General features: G+C 47.4%; 1 protein-coding gene and 1 pseudogene across 1 annotated transcript; both read right to left on the bottom strand.

Moving 5' to 3' along the window:
* Positions 1 to 10507: 10507 nt before the first annotated feature.
* Positions 10508 to 11371, bottom strand: LOC121837130. The gene has a single exon (XM_042292624.1). The coding sequence runs from the start codon at positions 11369 to 11371 to the stop codon at positions 10532 to 10534; it is 840 nt and encodes a 279-aa protein (XP_042148558.1). The 3' UTR covers positions 10508 to 10531.
* Positions 11372 to 20013: 8642 nt separating this feature from the next.
* On the bottom strand, positions 20014 to 22258 carry LOC121045902 (annotated as a pseudogene).
* Between the last annotated feature and the right edge of the window lie 317 nt (positions 22259 to 22575).

Genomic DNA, 22575 nt, shown 5'->3' with positions numbered 1-22575 from the left:
ACTCGCTTGATCAGGTTCAGTCGTTCCGCAATGGTACCGCTTATCGTTGTGGGTACTTCCCGTTTCACGATGTTCATCGGTCTTGACTTCACATGCGAGCGTTTTCGTGTTCCGTTTCTGACACCATGTTATGAACTGTTTCATGAAGACAAGTTCGCATCTTGTCTACATGAAACACAGCTTTCGGAAGTTTCCGAAGAAAGTTGGATGTTCCCCCCTTTGAAACAAAAATCTTGGAAATTTCACTGCAATAATTTTAACCTAAAGGCCCGTTCACACTCTTGCGACCTCTTAAAGGGGCCCTGCAATCATATTTAAGCGTCTACCTTTTATGCGGTTTCCACGTCTCTTGGGGTTCGGGCAAGCCAGCGGGCACGGAAAGAGTGGCTAAATATCAGTGCGCCATATTTTAACCGGACGACACGGAAACCTCCTCCACCGACGAGGGCGACCCGCGGTACCGAAAGCGCGCAAAATGCGACGTCTTTGGTCCTGGGCTTACTACTGGTCCAGGGGGGTAAAGGTGGGTGAGGAGGAGTGGCAAATCCCGTGCGCCGACACCCGGGGTCCCGAGTGAACGATCGCAAAAGAAAGCGACAGAACACGAGAGAAAGAAAACAACGTTGCCATGGTAAACGCCACTGATCTCTAGAGATCAGTGGTAAACGCGAAGAGTGAAAACTCAGCAATACAAACAGTGATAATTTAACGCTGTAAACTAAATTCTGGGCTACTCTAACGCTTATAAAAAGCAATAAAGTCATTACGCTGCATTAACTTCCCTTCTGTCGAAATCTCGGAAATATAGTGGTTGCGCAGTTTCGTATTCCTCAACCGCGCCCAGCCGCGCCCCACCGGCGAAGCCGGGTATATGGTTTAGTTTAGCGTTAACGCGAGGCCGTACATCTGCGCGCTATGCAAAAAGAAAGCTTCGAAAGGAACGCGAATATCTTTCCACCGGTAAGTTCGTGGATTGTTGAAGTTCACGAAACTGCTCTGATGATGTAACCGTGTTTGGGACCCCGAGGGTCTGCCTGCATGATCCGCCTCTTGCGGCAGCCAGAATGTATGGGAAAATGGCGGACCTTTTCCTCTAGAGTTAGTATGTATGATCTCTATGTACTTGGTCAGAGCCGCTAAAAACTTCTTTTTGGTCGAAATACAAAATATAAGTGGCGCGAACCGTTTCAATTATTTATAAAAGTAGTTTTTGTTCACTATTATAGATGAAAAAAAGAAAGAAATGCAGTTTATAAAGTACGGAAACAAGAAATCACCCGTCGACATACCCGCCGCCAAGCGGTGGAAAAGGCGGCGCATACTAGAAAGGAGTAGTGGGATAAGGCGTCAACGCGGAAAAATCCCGGAAGTACGCGGTGGCGCTGCAGTCGTATGGACAGGAGGATCCGACCGCCTCCGAGCGTTCCGAAGGCCTTCGGCGAGAGGCTTTGTCTTGCGGTTTGGCCGTTTCGCGGTATGGCAGCGCGAAGTGGCTCCCATTCTGAACTGATCTTTACCCCGTGTTTACTGTCGTTCGTGGCCAATGTAGTGTCATGCCGAATTAGTGTTTAATCACGCAGTAAATGCAATTAAAGCCGCTTTGGCTGCCCGTTGCATACAGCATATCCAGAACATGCTTTAGTGGCGCCCTCTCGCGCCGTCGACACGGAGTGCGGCGGTCGTGAGCGCTCGGTGAGCTCACTATTCCTCCGCTAGTTCACGGCCACTCAAGCCAGGACCTACGACGTCATGAAGGAGGTTATTTTTTGCTTGTTTTTGTAATTCTAAATTGCCTATAACTTTTAAAATAAAGCAAATTTCGCGAAAAGAAAAGCTTGACTAAGTTACTACGTTCAGTGCGCTCAGGTTCGGTGCAAATTAAAAAAAATTACCTGCATCTTCCCGAGGGGAACCATGGGGTGATGCGGAGCATCGCGGATCGTTACTGGTGCTTCCATCACACTTCATCGGAAGAACGGAGTGAAGTGGAGTCAACAGCGGTGAACTGAACGCGCAGAAATTGGTTTGCTCTTTATGTTTATACAGCCTTGATGGAGATGCGCCTCAACGGGTAATCGGTCTCTTAGCTGTAGACGAGAAATTTAGCCAGTGCAGTGCAACCGCTAACCTGGGGTTTTTAACGTGCATCACGCAGTAGTGATCACACGAACGCGTGCCAGTACGAAACTCATCCAGATCGAAACGGGCGAGGGCGGTGGGGATCGAACCCAGGAGGTTCCCAGCGCAAGCTTTCGCTCCACGCTCCGAGCAGAGACGCGTCAGCCCACTCGGCCACTTCCTCCCTCTGAACGCGCGCAGCGCGCTACCGCTGCTTATATTCACACTTGAAGGAGAGGAGACTAGAGGAGGAGAGTTGCGCATGCGCGCGCGGTGTGAGTAGAAGCGAACGCACGCGAAGTGCACGCAGCTGGTAGAGAGAGAGAGCGGAGAGAGTAACGCGCAGCTGTTGGAGAAAGGGAAGGACGAGAGTTGCGCATGCGTAGTGTGAGTGCGGACTACGACGCCGCGGGACATAGACCCGAGCAAGAGATGCTCCGCATCTAAAAAACAGTAAAAAGTCCTTGCAGGGCCCCTTTAAGGCTGCGGACCCACGGCAGCCATCTTGACCAAGGCGTTAGTTCAACCAATAGATGGCGACACGCGCCCGTGGGGTGGCCGAAACATTGGTTTATAGTGGGATGGCTCGAGCATCATCACGTTCCCCTCGTGGCCTTGCTCGCGCCGCTGCCAGCTGTGCTCAGCTAGCTCAAGTAGCGTGGCCCAGCAAACGGATGTATGCAAGAATGTCAGGCTAAGTATAAATTGTTCTCTGATATAGGGAGATGCAATTCGGCGGTTGTCACGGGCTTTCGCAATAAATCTTACCAAGAAGGAATCAAATGTTGATTGACGTGTTAATATTCTATCAATGAAAATTTCTTCTGCAGGAATGCACGCTCAGTAGACCCGATCTTCCAAGACACCAGTGGAAGCGGACGTCAAGTAAACTGCTTCGCGATTCACGGTACTTACCTCACAATTTTAATGACGACTAAAATAACGTCACGAAATATTGTGTTTTACGGGGTCCGGAAGGTGTTGTAAAGGTTGTTACATTATAGTTCCCAGAAAACAAACGCCGTTGCAATATTTTCGAAAGTACCGAAACACATAATGTTGTAAGTACAGCTTAGGAGGAATATGATGAAAACCATCAGAAGGAATAGGGAGACGTTTATTTGCAATGATGACGCTATGAATGAATGGCGTTTAGCGACGGCAAGTTATGAGCGTTCGGGAATTTATAAGTTCACGTCATTGCTAACTATGGACATGCGTTTTTGTCGGGAGATGGTGTTGCGGTGATGAACTGATATCGGACGACTCGTGGCAGACGAACAAGCAAGTTTCTTATCAGCGAATGGTAAGTGTCCAATGTCAAGCACAACGCGTGGCTACCGACGTTGTCGACGTTTCGAACACTTACCGCTTTCGACAAAAGTCCTGGCACCTAGGCTAACTTTTTGGAAAGACTCAAGGTCTTCCTTGAGTCCAACGCCATCATGAACAGTAACTGAAGACGATCCACTATTCAATCGGTGGGTGGCGAAACGCATGCGGAGTCATGGGCGTTGCGTACTCTAAGTGGCTGGAAGTTTACACGATGCCTACCACGACGTCCAAACACGTCATTGACGTTCTACGATCTCTTTTACCTACTTTTTCACTACCGAAAATACTTTTCTCTGAAAACGCGCCAAATCATGCTTCAAACAAAAAAAAAAAAAACAAGTTTTTGAAAAAAAAAAAAAAAAAACCAAAAAAAAAAACCGGCATTAGGCATCACATTAGTGCACCATACCATCCTGCAACTAACGGGCATGCAAAACAGATGGTCTGCGAAACAAAGAAAAAAGCCCTTTTGAAGCTTACGGAAGAAGCAGTTCAGTGAAGAATCGCCAAATTGTTGTTCCAGCAGCACGCGACGGTCTCATCTTACACGGTAAAAACACCCGCCGAAGCAATATTCGGCGGACGAAGAGCCACACCCTTCGATCTCATGATACTATGGCTTACGAACGAAGATCGAGAGATTCCCAGATCGGGGGAGTACTTGCAGTTTATTCGGTCGGACAACTCGTCTACGTAAGGAATTTCAGCGGAAGTCGGGCCTTCCATGTAAAACTTGAGTAGAAAAGGCTCTATGTTGGTTGACCAGAAGGTGTCATCTCTCTGAATACGTTGGATATCAATGCCCTTGAGTGTAAATATAACTAAATCACAAAACTCTTTGAGAATTGTGTAACTGCCCTTGTATTTGATAGTAGAAGCTATGGTGGTGATTTGGACTTTTCACACCAGGCTCCTTTTTCTTATTTTGCGCCTCATACTCCTTTGCGGTTTAAGTATGCTTCAAGAATCTTTTGGAACGGGGACACTTTACGTCAACGAGGCCATTTGTTCCAAGTGGTCAATCTCTGAATGCTGCTAAAAATCCGTTCCTCATATTAAAGAATAAGCCGCACTTCTGTACAGTGCAGTTTTCCTGTTCCACGTACAGTTGTAAAGCAGCATCTTTATTGATTCTACCATATTCTGTTGCGGGTGAAGAAAGTCTTTGGGTACACGATACTTGAAACAAGTCTGGCACTGTACGTTGTGGTTCGACACCCACTAATATCGTCGTCCTTATAGAGCCTCATCATTTAATCATTACCTCGTCACCTCATATTGCTCTTCATCAACAGTAAGTACAATAGGCTACCGCCATATTACAATCCAAGAATTGAAAAATTGAGTCGTTCAGTCCTTCAACAAGTTTATTATTTATATAATGTTATTACGTTACATTACCTCGAGACGATCGACGTCCATCGTCGATCTTCAAATACTTATACCTGTATAGAAATTAGACGCACAAAGGGGGGGGGGGGGGGGGGGGGGGTCGGTGGCCGAGTGCATGGTCTAGCGCACACAGCTCGGAGCACTTGGAGCGAAAGCTCGCGCTGCGGAAGCCACCCCCCCCCCCCCCCCCCCCCCCCCCCCTTCTGCCCGTTTCGATCTGGAAGAGCATCGTACCGGCGTGCGGTCGTGTATCACTACTGCGTGGTGCACGTTAAAGACCCCAGGTTGTACCGCACTGGCTAAATTGCTCATCTACAGCTGAGAGTCAGACGCCCACTAAGGCGGACTAACTTCCGGCTGTATAAACATACACACAACAATTTGCAATTAGACGCATAATAACAAAGAGCACCGCGTGCCGCCTCTTTTCTTTGGATGCCTTTTTTTAAACCAGCGCAAACTCGCGCGCTCTCTCTTTTGAGACGGTTAGAACGGTCGCACATAAAACCCGCGTTTCTCCTACCCGGCCGCGTCCTCCTCTCATTATGTGTAGTTGGCTATAACTAAATAAGCTATAATAATGGTGTATTATTCATATTTACTTTCAGTTTCAGTCAGGGAAAAGGAGTTTCGCGGGAACTAGAGCAAATAAATTAGCTGCGCTTAGAGTATCGGCACTCTCTTCCCCGACAGTGTTGTGAACGCCGCCATTCTGGTGCTTGTGCAGAGCAGTGTTGCGGAATTGCCACTCCGGAGTTGGAATGATTCCGGAATCGTTCCACATTTTCGCGACCCCGGAATGGAATGGGAATGGAATGGCGGCAACGTTGAGGAGAATGGAATGGGAATGGAATAGACCCTTTACGAAAGTCAGTCTACCCACCTTGTGCAGAGCCGGACCCGACGCTCTAATGGCGGAACTACACTGTTTCTCCACACCAGAAAAATCGAGCGTCTCCGAAAGCACAGAGCAGAAAAAGGAAAAGATGGTGGTCGTTTCACGTCACCTTCGATGCACGAAATCGAGGGTGCTTGACTTAGCCGCGCATGATCTCCTATCACCGCCATTAGAGCGGCAATATTGGAGCTTTTTGGACTGCCACAAGAGGACTCTGACTTTTGAAAAGGGTCTATTAGATGCCTTTCGCCCGGAATGGAATGGGAATGGAATGGGGCGCGGTTCTTTATTTTTTTTTAATTTAATTTTTTTTTTTACGTTTAGCTATATTGAGTTAGTCAGCGAGTCAGTTGTTCAGAAATAAAATGAGCGGGAAACTGCAAACCCGCGTGGAGCCCTAACAGACTTATACGCAAAAAAAAAAAAAAAAAAAAAAAAAAAATGCAATACAAAAAACAGGCGTCAAAGCAAAGAACATAGGGGGGGGGGGGGGGGGGAAGGGGTGCGGCGGTGGCGCCTTTCACCAGTGAAGTTCAACACAAATCCGAATGCGTCTGCGCCTGTTGCACGGCTCAAGGGTACATAATCAGTCGACGTGAACCTGACCCGCTGCTCTGGTGATCCGATACCTAAGAAGGAGGCCAGACATGGCCTCGCTGTGCCGACCCAGAATGCGTACACCTGCGACTCGTCTCGAGCGCGCTGTTTCTCGGAAAGCTCACACCTGTACCGGCCATCTCAGGTCGCAATCCACAGCTCTCTGTTTGGATGATGCTAGCCAAAACTTGAGGACTGCCACTCATGTGTTTGAGGCGGAAGGTCGGCAGGTAGGGCCGTCACAACAGGGATGCCGCCGTGTCGATTTTTCAACCGTAACAGAAGATAAGACATGTGCTCCAGGATGCTTCGGTGGTCCACCCTATTCTATAAAATTCCAAATGCAACTGCCTGCATTGTCTTCAACGAGGTCACCTACAACGAAAGTATGCATTGTCCTTTCATACAGCAGCGTGGGTAAAGTTTCATGTTCAAGGCAACAGCTACAGATACAAGAATACTAGTTCATTTCGCCGTGACGTCACGTCATCAGTGTTGACAGGGGTGCCCTTACTGGACAGTTGAGTGGTGATGTTTTGATGGAATTTATTTAGAGGTCGTCGTCTTTTCGCATCACTGGTCAGACAGACAGGATGCCAGGGAAGGGACCGCGGTCAATCCTTGATGGAACGTTTTTTGAACCCATTGAAGACTCCTCTTCGTCCGGAACCACTACCTTTAAGGCGAAGCGCCAAGCCTGCGGGAAAGTAATTTCCCGCAGGCTTGGCGCGGGAAATTACTAATTTCAAAGAAATTTGAAAAATGTGTTGCATTATCAGCAGGCACGTAGCCAGGGGGGTGGCCCATGGGGCCCGGGCCCCCTCCGAAATCTTCCATTTTGCATGGGTTATACTCTCCCCCCTCCCCCTCATACAGCATTTTGTCATGGGTGCCCCCCCCCCCCCCCCCCCGAAACAATATCCTGGCTACGTGCCTTATTATCAGTATTTATATTTCTGCCCTCCCTAAAATGTATTCCTGTATTTGATTTTCCAAAGACTTTATGCCTCTTTTTAAAATATATATTTCCGATACGTATCGCGATACATTTTGACAGATATATTTGTGTATTAGTATTATAGCTACTATGTTCATCTATCCCCAGTATTTATATTTTCAAATACATTTTTGACTATTTCTGCCCAACCCTGCAACGCAATGCAGCTGTCAAGTGCCAATTTTTACCTTTTGGAATTAGAGGAATGGAATGGAACGATTCAGCCATTCCAGGAGTGGGAATGGGCCCAGTGCCCCCATTCCTAGGAGTTGAAAGGAATTGAATTAACGAAAACTCAAATTCCCCGAAATGGAATTGGAATGGAATGAGGGTGCCCGTTCCGCAACACTGGTGCAGAGCAGGCGCAACTGCCGATCGTCATGATTCAAAAGTGCGACATCCTCAGCATTTAGATTCGGTGTTAGCAGGGATGGGCAAAATACATGCAAATATGTATCGAAATACGAATACAAAATACTTCGTCAAAAATGTATTTAATTACAAATCTAATTAGATTTCCAAAAAAGTATTTAAATACAAGATACAAATACAACAAATGTATTTGGTCTCCTCCAAATACTTTTCCAAATACATTCCTCAATATCTGCGTCAGCGACTTCAGGGCACCTGCAACGGGTTTCTGGGTATCTCATTATAATTTTGCATTGCACACTCGGGAGTTAGTGTGCGAGGCTCTAGTAACGTAATAGAAATATAATCACAAAAAAATGTAATCAGCATGGATGTAGTAGGTGAAAAAAGTACAGAGCTTCATGCAGCTTTTTTTTGTCGATTACATTTTGGTATAGATTAACAAAGAACCGAGACGACCAAGACGCGCAGCAGTAGCTAGAGAATTTTTTATTGTTGCAACCCACGCATTTAGAATGTTCCAGGCAAAAATATGGAGGGAAATCAGACTGGAAAGCATCACAAGTTGTCACAGGCACTCTTTTAGCCAGTCTGCCTGTAAACGTCAATTTTGTCACTATTCTTGCCCTGGACTAGCACCGTAATCGCAAAGTCACCAAACGCTTGTGCTTGATTGAGAGACACTGCATTCGGTGCAGGACGTAGTTTTCTTCCTGCTCTGGACAGTGACAATAAATTTGAGGGATGTATTTTCGCCCACAAAATTGTATTTAATTACAATTGTATTTGAAATACCCACGTTTTAGTATTTAAATACACACGTCAAATACATTACCCAATTTGTAATTAAATACAAATGCAAAATACACAAAGTATTTGAAATACGTATTTCAAATACTTGTATTTGAAATACTGCCCATCCCTGGGTGTTAGGAAGCTCATGTAATGTTGCTTTGCTTTGCCGAACACTGTTTAAAATGGAGGACGGAAAAGCGTTTCCTGGGATTTCAGATAAAGCTTCAGATAACTGGCACCCATGATTTTAAGCCACAATATGGCCCAGTGTCGCTACTCTGACGCGTAGCTTATTTATAGCATCTTCGATCAACTCGCACTGGAGCCGCCCCGAAACCAGCACGGTGCGCAGTGCCCCTCGGTGGTGGAGCACGAAGTCGGTGCAACATCGAATAGCGAGGTCGTTTCACGGCACTCGTGCCCACGCGTGCCCACTCGCAGCGTGGAACGGGTTGGTTTCGGCCGGCACTCCACGAGTGGTTGCACTCTCCGAGTTCGTCTCAGCGCTGACACCCCACGCGTGCATGCACTCGCTGCGCCGAGAAAATCGGGAGTGCGCCAAAATGCAATCCCGTCATGCCTCGCTCCGGCGGGGCCGGCGAGGAGCGGGAGCAGACGACGAGGGTTCGTCTGCTACGATGTGTCGCGGAACCGAACGGGAAAAAAAGTAGATTTTCTGATAAAAATCGGGTCCCGCGGGCCACGAAATCAAACGCGAGCTTGAATTGTGAGCGTCTGCTATTTCCCGAAGAAAGCAATTGACAACCCGTGGTTTATTTGCAGGTTTTAAATCGCTCTGTTGCCGTACAAACGCTGAAATATACCAGTGTGTAAAGAAATGCTCAAAACAAACGTAACAGCGGCCCCCGAGATGTCTATCACCATCCGTGTGCGGGTGAAAAATTTAACATTTGTCGACAAAACTCCCCCAGCAGAAACCTCTGACTACCCAATAAGCATCAGAGAAAGCTAAAGATGGTAACTTTACCCGAGGATTGGGCAACATCATCATGTTTAACATTTACCTACGTCAGATAACTTGCCCCGTCGTATTTTGTTCGAGAAAGCTCTCGTTCTCGACGCCCTCACCAAGGCTAATATCTGATCCACCTATAATGACGATCCAAATCGAAAGTCCCAGTTTTGCTGGATATTCCAACAGGCTAGTTTTAAGCCGTACCCTTTCAGTGGTTTACGCATAATACCATGCTCAAACGGATCAAGCTTCTGCTCGGACAGCATCATCAGTTTTCTTCAGTGTAAACGGTTATAAGAATAACCAGCTGCTTTGTAGACAGCTGGTTGCGGAAATTTACGCCGTCTGTAACTACCTCTATGGCAGCCGAGCTGCTTGAAGTCATCGCAACTATAAACTACAGGTTGCAGCGACCAACGTTCGTAGATAAACGTTGGTAGCGACTGCATTCACGCATACCCACGCATCACTCCGAACAGAAAGGCGCTAGTTTCGGTTTGAAGTCGGTGCCTTTTCTACAACATAGATGGCGGCAGCATCAGTCTTCTGCACTCGGTGCATTTGGCGAGTTCGTTTGAGTCCAGTTTTCCGTGCAACACTCTGTGAGTGCGATGCATTCTGGGAGAGAACTCGAACGGTGCCAGTGCGTGTGAAACGAATTCGCTAGAAGACAAACTGCACCGCGCCTGTGTCGGCGGTAGCGCCACCATGCGTCACCTGGATTTTGGCGCGCATTGCAATTGAGCAGACGCTTTTCTCTAGTAGTAGTTAGTGGTGAGGGTAGCGGAAAGCCGGGACATGTTGGCCACTCCTTTAGTGGGGGCGAGTTAGTTCCGGGGAAGGGAGGGGGATGAAAGGGGAGATGAGAAAAAGTTAAAGAAAGAAGAGAAGTAAAGAAAAAGAACAGATTGAAAAGAGAAGAAGGAAAATGGGATGAAAAGGGATCAGAAAGGAAGATGAAGAATAAAAAAAAAAAGAACAATTGGTCAGCAGTTCTTGTGGCTCGGTTGTTGAAGTGTTGCCATCGCCCAGTGTATGTCAGACACCGGGGTTAGAGGCGGTCAAATAAACTGGTGTCCTCCAAGAACTTGAGAACTGCGGCGAATGTTCTCGAGACATCGCGTGCAGAACCTGGGGGAAAAAGAATGTCCTGTGTTGTAGCACTTGCTACGCCTGCTTGCCGCAGGCCGTCGAGAAGCGATTTTCTTTTGTCCGCTAGAGTAGGGCAGGTCCAGAGGAGATGGTCCTGGTCCTCGGGAACATCACAGGATGGACAGTTTGGGTTTATTGTTGGGTCCATACGGTGAAGGGCTTTCGCAGTAAAGGCACAACCAGTGCGAAGTCTGTGCAGTAGAGAAGCGGAGGCTCGGGACAGCTTTGGAGGCACGCGTGCGGGTGGCTTCCCGGTAGAGACGCGCGTGTCCGGATGTAGTTTCTCTATTTCTTTGTGAATAATAAGTCTGGCCTCATACATTTTTGGTATAACAAGTGTTGGTACATGAATGTGGTGAGCTGCATTAGCGAGACGATCGGCTGTCTCATTGCCCGAGATACCGACGTGTGATGGCAGCCATTGGTATGCTATATGCCATCCTTTAGACTCTAGGTTTCTTGTCATGTGTCCAATGTATCTGGCATATTGTGGGGCGTCTTCGAGGCTACCGAGAAGTTGTAAAGCTATTCTGGAATCTGTGAGGAACACTGCCTTTCCACTGTGAGGGATACTGTCGAGGATGTCAAGGCCTAGCCAAAGCGCGGCAAGTTCGGCAGTGGTAGATGTAGTGTGAAAGCTCAGTTTCCTTGATTTGGCAATTTTTAGTTCCGGTATAAAAACTGCTGCAGTGGATGATTTGCGGCTATGAAGTACCGAGCCGTCGGTATATACACGCATCCATCCTAGAAAATCCACCTCAATTCGGTATTCTGCGAGGGTCCGAGCGACAACTTGGGCTGTGGAGCGTTTGCTTCTGAGTTCCGGAATAGATTCACTGATGTTCAGCGGCGAGGCGTAAGGTGGTGGTGCCGGGTAGATTCTATCTAAGGTGCCCACAATTCCTTCAAAGTCTCTAGCGAGAGATCCAAGGCGAGATTGAGGACAACTTCGAATATGGTTCAAGAGGGACTCTGTTGACCGGCAGGATGTTTGCCTTGCGATGTGGCGAAGTGTCAGCTCTCTGCCGTGGTTCTCGACAAGGTTGACCCTCGCTTCAACCAGCGTTGGAATGTTCGGGGAGTATCTCGGTAAACCCAGACAGAAGCGAAGTGCAATCCTTTGCAGGGTCTCAATGGCTGCAGACTGTGCATTGCTCAGGTGAATCAGCGGCAAGGCGTATAATAATCTCGAAAGAATGAGGCCTCTGTATAACTGTAGCATCATGACCTGAGACGTTCCCCACCTGCTGCCCATCATCATTCGAACGGCGTTGAGGTGGCGGCGACATCTGATCAGTGTTGCCTTGACTGCAGGCTTCCAGGAGATGTGGTCGTCCAGAAGAAACCCCAGGTAGGAGTACGTTCGGACACGTGCTACATCTGTTCCGTTAATTGTGTAGATTTTGTTGATCGATGCTCTAGCCGTTGGATGGTATTGAAGGGCAGCTGTTTTGGAGGCGGAAAGCGTAAGGCCTAGTCTAGAAATCTCGTCTACAACTATAGTCAATCCGTCCTGGAGGGTTTGTTGCATCTTGCTATATATCTTAGTCGGGGCGGTAGTCCAGAGGGCCACGTCGTCAGCGTATATTGCGATGTTAATGACAGGTCCCGATGACTTCGTACGCCGTAGAGCCTCAGGCAGTGCCGCCATAGCAGCGTTAAATAAGAGAGGGCTTATAACACTGCCCTGGGGAACGCCTTGGGTTACCGTACGTTGGGAACTTCGAATTCCACCTAGGCGTACGTGCATAGACCTTTCTGTAAGAAAGGCGCGTACGAATGCCAGAGCTCGGCCTGCAACCCCGAGCCTTGTAAGCTGAGCAATAATGGTTTCGTGCGGAATTGCATCGAATGCTTTCTTAATATCGAGAAATATTGCTGTTGTTGCTTGCCTTGTTGCCTTCGATTGTTCCATGTCTGATACGAGGCTGCCGATCGCGTCTGTCGTACAACGTTGTTTGCGGAAGCCAGACAGCTGATTAGGCAGGGCGCCCGATGTCTCGAGCTGCCAGTCAAGGCGCCGTAGGACCATTCGCTCCATCACCTTCCCCAGACAACATGTAAGAGATATCGGTCTGTAGGAGTTGGTGACACCTATCGGTTTTCCTGGTTTATGAATGGGAACAACCTCAGATCTGAGCCAGGCAGGAGGAATATCAGACGAGCGCCAAATATGATTTAAGTATTCCAGAAGGCCAGGAAGCGTCATATCATCAAGGTTACGAAGCGCTTGAAAAGTTATCCCATCTGGGCCTGGTGCGGTGCGTTTCCGAGAAGAACGCTGAAGAGCATGCTGTAGTTCATTAAGCGTGAAATCGGAGTTGCTGGCAACCTGCGCTGGCGTGCTGGTAGCAGTGGCTGCGACAAATCCCGGTGGCGGAGCGGGAGCAGAGATGAATTCATCAGCAAGGAGTTCCGCGGCTTGAGGCAACGTGATGTTCTGCGCGATAGCAAGGCCAAGGACCGGTAAGCGGGGAACAGCATGACCCGCCAGGATGCGGGCCATTCGCCATGCTTGCCTTCCGCCACCGGGGGAGTGAAGGGTCTCACATCGCTGTCGCCATTGTCTCCGTTGTAAGCGCATGGTATGCCTACGAAATGCCGCATCAATCCTTCGATAGCGTTGTATATCCTCTTGTCTTGATGTTTTCAAGGCACGTCGTTGTGCATTGCGGCGCGAGGCACGTAGCCTTAAGTATTTTAGGTCCGGGTTGGGTCTATATATAGGAACCGTAACTCTCCGTGTCGCTTTGCAGAGCGCCTGAGAGATGGCGGTCGTGTGATCACTGGTGCCAGTAGATATTATATCTTCGAAGTACACTCTGAAGGCATCCCAGTTTGTTACAGAACAAGTCTTGTGGGTGACAGGTTTTTTCTCTGGGGAAGTAATTATAATAGGGAGGTGGTCACTGCCCCAGCTGTCGGGTTCGGCGAGCCAGAGCGCACGTACTGCAGCGGTGGCGAAACTCAGGTCGAGCACACTGCTCTCTACGCCAGGTCGCACAAAGGTTGCAGTGCCGTCGTTCAGACATCGGAGGCCAATAGCTGTAGTGGTATCCTCTAGAGACCGGCCACGAGCGGACGTTTGCTTGTCCCCCCAGGCCTCGTTGTGCGCGTTAAAGTCTCCAAGGATCAGCGTGGCTGGCTTACACCGAGAAAGGATCGTGCGTAAGAAGGAAGGATTCCAAGGAGAACTGGGCCGAATATATACCGATACGATTGTCATGGCGTCCGAGTTGTCTTTTTGTATCGTGACAGCCACGTATTCTGCGCTTTGGTCGCAGAGATCTGAAAGATCCACTTGGAACTGAGGTAAGTCTCTGTGTACAAATAGAGATGCCTTAGGTGCGTCTGTTGTTGTTGATGTTGTTCGGGGAGTACTGGTGTAGATAACGTAGGGAGATAGTCGGATCGCTCCTGACTTCAAGTTGGTTTCCTGGAGGGCGAGTACCTCGACTTCGTGTCTCCGTAAATGTTGCCGTAAGTCATTTATCTTGTTTCGAAGCCCGTTGACATTCCACTGAATTATTGTGGGAAATAAGCTGCTTTTATTGCAGCGAGGAAGTGTATTCTTTGTATGTTTCGTTTTTTCACTTTGCGATGTGTTGTTCCTGATGAAGCAGTCTAGTTGCACCAGGAAGTGACAAGTGGAACAACAATGTCAATAATTGTGATCATTGCTTGAGCGATGGGTGACTGGAGAGAAGTGAGGAAGGAGCGCAACAACGTGACAATTGTGCACAACGCATTACCAAGGCTTTGAGACTTGGGTGTTGCAACTGATCTTGGCTTCTTTTGAGCTGGGTGTTCTCTTGCCCATTTTCTTGGTACTTCTTGGTTCTTAGAAGTATTCTGGGTCGAAACAGCTTCTGCATTCTTGGGTGAAGACTCTGGCTGCTCTGCAGACGGGACCATTGGCTTCGGCATGATTTCTGATGACAAAGTATCCAACGGGGGAAAATCGGTTTCATTCATCTCTGGGATGATAGCTTTCTTGTCTCCTTTCAAGCTTTGCTTTTGCTTGTGGGGAGTGCGGTGCTTCTCCAGTCCTCGAACCTTTTGTTCATTCGTGATGACAGTTTTGGCAGACGTATAGTCGACATTGTTCGAGCTTCTGTAGTTAGTTATCTGCTTTTCAGCTTTGTAGGCTGGGCAGTTCCGGGATGTGGCATCGTGGCCTCTCTTGCAGTTTATGCACCTTGGTTGCTTCGCTTCGCACTCGCTGACGACATGTTCTCCACCACATCGGCTGCAGCGTTCCGTTTTGGAGCATGTGCCCGCCAGATGTCCGAAGCGGTTACACTTAGGACACTGCCGCGGTTTTTCGAGGTAGGAAAGGACACTGTATCGTGTGTGCCCCACAAAGACGTATTGTGGTGAGGTTCTGGTGGAGAAGACAAGCTTTACCGCCTCTGTCTTGCCGAGTCTCCTCACTTGAATGACTGGTGCTTTTTCCCTTATTGATGCCCAGAGGTCCGCGTCTGTGATCTCTGTTGATACGCCGCGAATAACGCCAACATTGGAAGATGGGGGTGCTGGCTCATACGTCTGAACTTGGATTGTGCCAAGCTTCTTCAGCTGAAGAAGGGACTTCGTTGATTCTATATTTCTTGCATCTATGGCCAATAGGTTAAGGCGATAATTTGGTCGAATTTGGATTACTCCGTCTGGTGCCAGGTTTTCTAGCATCTGTTTCAGAGCCAGGGGATTCATGCTAGTGATGATCGTGGTCGGATTAGTAGGTTTGACAATGACCACAAGGTTGTGAGTAGGCTGAGTGATGATCGTCGCCTCACTCGAATTGGATCCGTGGCGTCGTTTCTTTGCTACTTTGGTGATCCATCCACCTTCGTCATCAGACTCCTCCATGACGTTATCAGGGGAGCACTCAGAGATGTTGGATGATTCGGCTGATTGGTCTGCGCTGCATGCTTGTGGCGGTGCGTTTGGATGGCTCATTTTCCTTAATCCCCGTTGGTCGGAGACGGGTCACTGCTTCAAGAGCCGAGGACTGCTGCCCCTCGTTGAAGAACGAGGGGTTGCGGAAGAATCGGTGACAGATATATATATAAAATTGTCATTTACCTCTAGAGCAATGTAGAGAATGGTCCTACCGGACTCGTCGTCGTCGTTTTTTCACGCTTTTCTCTTTTTGACAGCTGTCAGCGGGCTTGGCCTTTTTTTTTTGTTTGCGTGCTCTTTTTGCAGTGGTAAAAGATGAACACGGTTGAGGTTTTTGTGAATGGTGCCAGACATCGCGTGACGTTATCCAAGGCGGACCTCGACGATCTGATGGCCGGCGAGTTGTTTTTTTTTTTTCTTTTTTTTTCAAAAAAAAATAAGAGTTAGTGTACAGTTTTGCTTGATACATTCTGAGGCTTACTAAGGCAGCTGACTTATGTCCTTTTACGCATCACTGACGAGGGATCAGATTATTTCATTTAAAGTTTTGTATCAAACAGATTCGTCGAGGTTGCAAGCCTGGGCATCCTCGTTTGCCGGCGGCGCAGGACCTTTGACGGTCGGCGACGCAGGACCTTCGACGATCGGCGGCGCAGGACCATCGACGGTCGGCAGTGCAGTACAACCTTCGACACCTTCGACGGCCATCAGCGGTGCGTATTTTTCTATGAATTTTTTTTTTTTATGTGCATACTCCGAGTTTCCAGAGCAAGGGCATACAAACCTGCCGTCCAAATTTTCACTCAGCAACAGGAGAAGCGCCTTCTGTGTTGCTCCATGAACGGATACATCCCGTGTGAGCCAAATGCATCGCTGGCCTGAAGGGACCGCACGACTACGAGTTTGTACAGGGGGACGAAGGTGGTGAATTTTGTGTATAAAATTTCCAAAGAATGAGGTTACCAGACTGCGAATTAGCTAACTATGGCGACCGTCTTCAAGTGAAAGACAGGTAATGCTTCACAGCGCACAAGATCAGACACACTTAAAAAGGAAAATCACGCATACACAGGAAGAACACTCACACAACGCTGTGTTCTTCCTGTGTATGCGTGATTTTCCTTTTTAAGTGTGTCTGATCTTGTGCGCTGTGAAGCATTATCATGAATTACCAACTCGCCCAAGCTGAAGTTCTGAAAGACAGGTGATACAAGAGCCAAGAGATGGCAGCAGTTTGACATATGTTGGCAAGGTGATTGGACTTCATATCTTATTTTCACACTGGTGATTTAATTAGTTATTTGAAATTTCGATGCAGTAAATGCACCATTTTTGGCCACCTCTGTACAAAATATTAGCGTGATGCATTAAGAAACCAATTTATGCAGTTCCTTCAAAGGGACAAAGATTTAGTTGGCTCGCAAGGTAGGTTCAACAGAGATTTTTAGAGGATGTTGTAGTGTGCTATTAACAATCTCAAGAAGTTCATGGTGTGTGCTGCTGCGACGAGATGGCACCACTTGTCCGGCAGTGGCATATCTGCCCGTGTGAACGGCAGTGCTGATCCCCGTGGATCTGAATGTCTGTACGCTGGTCACGAGAAAAGAAGTCTTCATCGAAACTCCGAGCTGGCTTGACGTCTTTCCGTTCACCGGGATTCGCACATGGATCCCGGGACACCGGCATCTCGCGTCCCACAATGTGAGCCTTTCAGCATTTTTACAAGCCTTTTGAGGCACTCTTTATCGTCGCTTTTCCTGTCTCTTTCCACGCATTCATAGTGGCCATCCACGACCACTACAGATGTCATCCTCAAAAGCCCCAAACAATTTTTCAGGTCAACCTGATTTATGTGGGCAGGTGCACCTTTAGTCATATTTCGACTGGTCAACGGCTACGGTTCTTCACTGATCAAGCCGTTCACATTTTTCAACCATGAAGCAAGGACAAGTTACATTGGAAATTCGCTACACCCCAAATCCAGCAACGTACAAGTTTCCGGACGGTCAAACGTGCAATGCCTCCAAGTTAACAATGACATCCACTCTTTCAGAACAACATGATACAAATCCCTACTGGGATGACGATGGTGATCCTCTGGGAATCCTGTTCAATGTGGTCATGTGTACCTGCTTATTTCACAAGTTACCCAGTTGCAGCTGGGCACCTGCTGTGCCAAGTCCATTTCAGGTGACAGTGCTTGCCTGTGCTCCTGATCCAAACTTCTGCTGTCCGAGGGTCCCAACGTTCATGATCCTGTCCAGCCTTTTTCACCGGTGACTACGAACGCCCTCATTGTGTCTTGTCCAGGCATGCCTTCGTCAGTGCCTCCTCTTCCAGGCAGCACAGGTGTGAGTGATGGTGATAATAATGTGCATGTCAATCAGCAACTTCTGAGCCGACCACACTGCAAGGCCGGCCAGTTCATCAAAAGAAACTTCCGACACCTCTCAAGAACTATGTACTCTCCTGCCACAAGACGTCACCTTTTCTTTATGAGTCTATTTATCATATTTAATTTTAGCTGAATGTTTTTGATTTTCAGTACCGCAGTGTTCAATGTTTTCTTTTTCTTCTCCAAGCCAAATGCTTATACGTCATGACATGTGCATTTCCTATATGGATATCAACTCACTTTTTCGTTAGGATGGACAAGGGTGTGTGCTTTGCCTGGTGTGGTGACATCATTCCATTTTTGTTGCAATGAATTTGTTAATTTTTTGCTCTGAAGCATGTGAAAGTGTGTTTCAGAAGCTTTTAGTATTGACAGTGCTATGGCAGCATTTTATTCCCATCTATTTCTTTGCACTTTCCTTACGATGCAGTTGTTGGCATCAGGTACTACACAGACTGGTATCACCCTTCGCAAAACGCACGTGAAAGCGTTCTAGGATGAACTGATGTGGCAGTGCAACTAGCACCATATCATAATCTGCACACAGTACATAGTGCATAGGATGGTGAAGAAAGGGAAACAACTCAGGCAAGCTCATGAATGACATCCATAGCAAAACCGAGACAAGCTGTGTTTAGCACTTTGTTTTTCTGTCTCTTTTTATTATTCCTGTCTCAGGTTTACTATGGAGGCCATAAAAGGGTACAGCAGTTGCTGCAGTTCCCTTGACTGCTCAACCTGTTTGAAGCCTCCTGGGCTGGTTTATGTCCATAACAAACACCTACAGCTTGGGTTGTGAATTTACACAGTGTATTTTTTATATGATTACACTTTCTCTAGTGACCTGGTAGTTTTGTTTTGTTATTGAAGGGGGAAAAGTTATATTGTGTCTTGAATTGCTTCCCAAAAGGCAATTGAAAAGGATTTCAATTGCCTTTTGGGAAGCAATGACTTTGTGCGGAGATTAAAGGAACAGTGCTGGCTACTTAACCACTTGAAGTGATTTTCAAGATTTGTGTATAGTGAGATTTTAACATGCCACATTCTTCCTTCTAGCTGTTATTGTATAAGGGAGGGACACTGTTGTATTTGTAAATAATATTTTTATTCACTAAAATCATTACTTCGATTAAGCCATTTGTATGTGTATGTTCCGTGTTTGTTTCATTTCACGCTAGGCATCACAATTGAACTGGTACATATTAAACATTCTAAGGCAACCACCTTAGACCCATTGTTCATCACCACCAGCGAGTCTTGTCTCATTCTTCACAATGGGTTCCACCTCGAAGCTGCCAAACCTTCACCGGCATCAAGGAAGCACCGTCTCTTCTGTCGGGGCTTGTCTAGGTCCTACTCCTGCTCCAGGCTATGGTCCCAGCACGCTCGCTCGATTTACTTGCACCTCCTGCGCCGGTGCAGAAAGTCTAGGGCAGTGTACTTCCGGGTGTATCTTAATACACATACCGGAAGTACACTGCTCTACACTTTTCTGTACCGGTGCAGGAGGTGCAAGCAAATTGAACGAGCCTTGTGATGACCGTCCTTCATAAGAGACCAGGGATTGTACTGCTTCGGGACGCATGAAGTGTATCAGTCAACACAAGCATATACATTAGCACAGCCCTATAATTTGTAGTGCAATGTAGGTTGCCGAGAGTCCTTGTTGGGTTTTGCCAGGATGTTCTATATTCTATTTCAGCATGAGCTGACAAAGGGAGAAAGTTTGAACCTTGTGAGCCAGTGGGGGCAACAGAGCAAAGTATGTCAAGAGCTCGGTGAACACTGTCGGTATACATTGTCATGTGCTTCCCTCAAACACTCCAATGGGCTCACTGGGACCCTACTGTTTGCCAAGTTATGCTGAAACAGCAGTCCCTAGACTCCCTACTCCCTTTTTAAAATTAAAATACACCATGGATAACTGGCTTCTCTGTTGCAATAAATTTTAAACTTATTTTATATTAAATAAGTTTTAGCTACTATTATTAGTTCTAAATATTTCAGTGAGTTGATCTAAACTTATTTTTTGCTTCCAGAGTCTGAAGAGACAACAGGTAACCGTTTTTTCTTCAAGGAAAGGACTGCATCCTGCCTGACGGTGCTCCAACCCAGAGTGAATGAAGTGAAGGAGAGACCAGGCTGCTTCTTGATAAATATCAAAGTTATCTGAGCCGAGTGGGGCCCATGAAAACTTTTAAGAACAAAAAAGCCATGTGGGCAGCCATCTCGGAGGATATTGCTAATGACCTCGGCTCCCACAAAACAGCAGATCAGTGTCAGAACCGTTTTAAAACTATAAAGAAACGCCGGACGGAACGGAAACAGCACAATGCCTCATCAGGTGCAAATCCTGTTTCTGTTCCCTAATATGAGGAATTAAAAAAAAAATCAAGTCCATTGACGACAGTGTGCAACCGGAGCTTCTTAGAGGACCTGGGCAAGTCGAGTTTAAATTCTCGGCCACTTCACGCAGTTTGGATAGCACTAAGCCAGAACATGCCAAAGATACACCGCCCATGAAAAAGCAGAAGGTGAACTCTGTGTGAAATGATGTGGAAGATACACATGCACAGAGAAGAGCAGCGGGAACGTCGCCACAAAGAGAAGTTGGAGGTTTTGCGCAGTCTTCTGGCTCCTGAAGAAGATCTTGAAGCCTAATGGTAGGCGTGTAGATGTAAGGATTATTAGCCAAGACGTGCTTTTATATGGACAGACATCCGTTACGTTTTTGTATTTATAAATATTAAATTTAATGGAGTTATTTTTCTAGTTGGTTTCTGAGGCTGTAGAAACTATGTATGCTATTGCTTTGCAGGACCGAGGATCAGGTCAAATGCATAATTACTTTATTATGTTGTTTCCTAACAACAGAGTGCACGAAAAAGTTGGCAGGTGCCGCACACTTTCCTACAACATAGTGGTGCACAGGAACGTTGACAAGTTACTGGACTGTGCGAAGGTAGCATGCAATTTTTTTTCTCTTTTCTTCACCCAGTTGTCTTAGTAGCTTCTCCCTTTTGGGGTTTTCTTTATCTCAAGCGTCGCCCGGGCCTGGCTTGCGACCCTTGCTTGCATTTTTTACTTCTTCCCCATCTATATCTGTGTCTCCTGCGTCGATACACAAATTGTGCAAGACGCAACACGCAAGAATAAACTGTGTGGCCTTGTTGACACTCCAGAACTCAAGGTATAAAAGCTGCCTGAAGCGTCCCTTCAGTAGCCCAAAGGCATTTTCTATTCGGACACGTGTCTGGCTCAGCTTTAAGTTGTAGTTCACCTCGTCCGGCACGAGTTTGCCGTAGTTCCTAAATTGAGTTAGGAGGTACTCTCTTAGGGGGTACGCTGCATCTCCTAGTATATGATACTTGTCACCCTCACAGATTTGTGGCAAGTCATCCAAGACAAAGGACCGCCTGAATGCCTGTACGTCGTGTGTTTTCCCCGTGTGCCCGAGAAAGACATCTAGGAACTTTCGATCAGAATCGCAAATTGCTTGCATGCTGTAGGACTTCTTATCGTGTCTGTTCGTATACGTGGATGGAATTTTATGTGCAGGGCATCTGGTGTCCACATAGGTGCCATCCACACAGCCCAATAACACGAGGGAAGCCTGAAATCTGAAGTTAATTTGTGATCAGTACTTTTTCAAGCAGGTGCAAAACTAACTTTACCTTTTCGAATTTCGCACTAGCTGCAACCTTAGCTTGTGCAGATATGGGAAAATGAATGACGTCGGTACTGATGCTTTCCAAGAAGCTTGCCCCCGCTCGACGATGTCATGAAGAATGCTTTCTGCCGTGCCAAATATCACTGCGACGGCTCGCTCACTTAGTTTGTTTCCAGCAGACCTGAAAAAAAATTTACTTTTCCTGTCATATTCAAAGCTCAGATTGAGAGCAATCTTCCGACCTAACTTACTCACCAAAAGGAGGGAAAGTACATGTTCTTCAGCGTTCTTCCGGGGGTAGGGACCATGGCCACGAGGATAGAACTCCGACTTCTCATAGTCAGCTATCACTTTGTAGCACACGTCTCGGGCTACCCGGAAATGCTTTCGGAACTGAAAAAAAAAATATATATATATATATCTTGCCCATTATCACTGGTTTAAGAAAGAGTACCACCAGATAATAGCCGTACCTCGGTGTTACCGAAGCGCTTCACAACGCTCTCCACGAAGTTCATGACTTTCGGGCGCTCCTTGCCGCCGCAGCAATCACCGGTAATCGTGGCGATGGTAAAAAACTCGTCATCCTCGCTGTCCGAAGAGCTAAGGAACTCATCGAGTGCCGCTGCGAGAAGTGCTCGTTTTCGTAAGGTCGCCATCTCGACGAACTGCACGACTGCCACTCCCGCCATCTTCTCGATTCCCGCTCCAGGCCGCAATGCCTGATGGGACTGCACCCCGGCGCACCGTCGATTTTCTTGGTGCGCGTTGGGGCAACGAAAAGCCGCACCGGGAGGGTGCGCTCCGTTGATCGAGGACGTCCGGTGCGCACCGGTGTACTTGATCGAAGACGACGGGGCGCTACTCAGTGCACCGGTGCGCACCGGTGCGGATGATCGAGGATGCTATTAATGACACTATTCATGCTCTTGTTCAAGAGGCTTGTAATACCTGGAGGAGCCATGACGTAAGCCCC

The sequence above is a fragment of the Ixodes scapularis genome, unplaced genomic scaffold, assembly GCF_016920785.2.
Source record: "Ixodes scapularis isolate PalLabHiFi unplaced genomic scaffold, ASM1692078v2 PGA_scaffold3__209_contigs__length_174095766, whole genome shotgun sequence".
Lineage (NCBI taxonomy): Eukaryota > Metazoa > Arthropoda > Arachnida > Ixodida > Ixodidae > Ixodes > Ixodes scapularis.
Note: the sequence above shows the minus strand (reverse complement) of the source record. Positions and strands in the feature narration are given on the sequence as shown.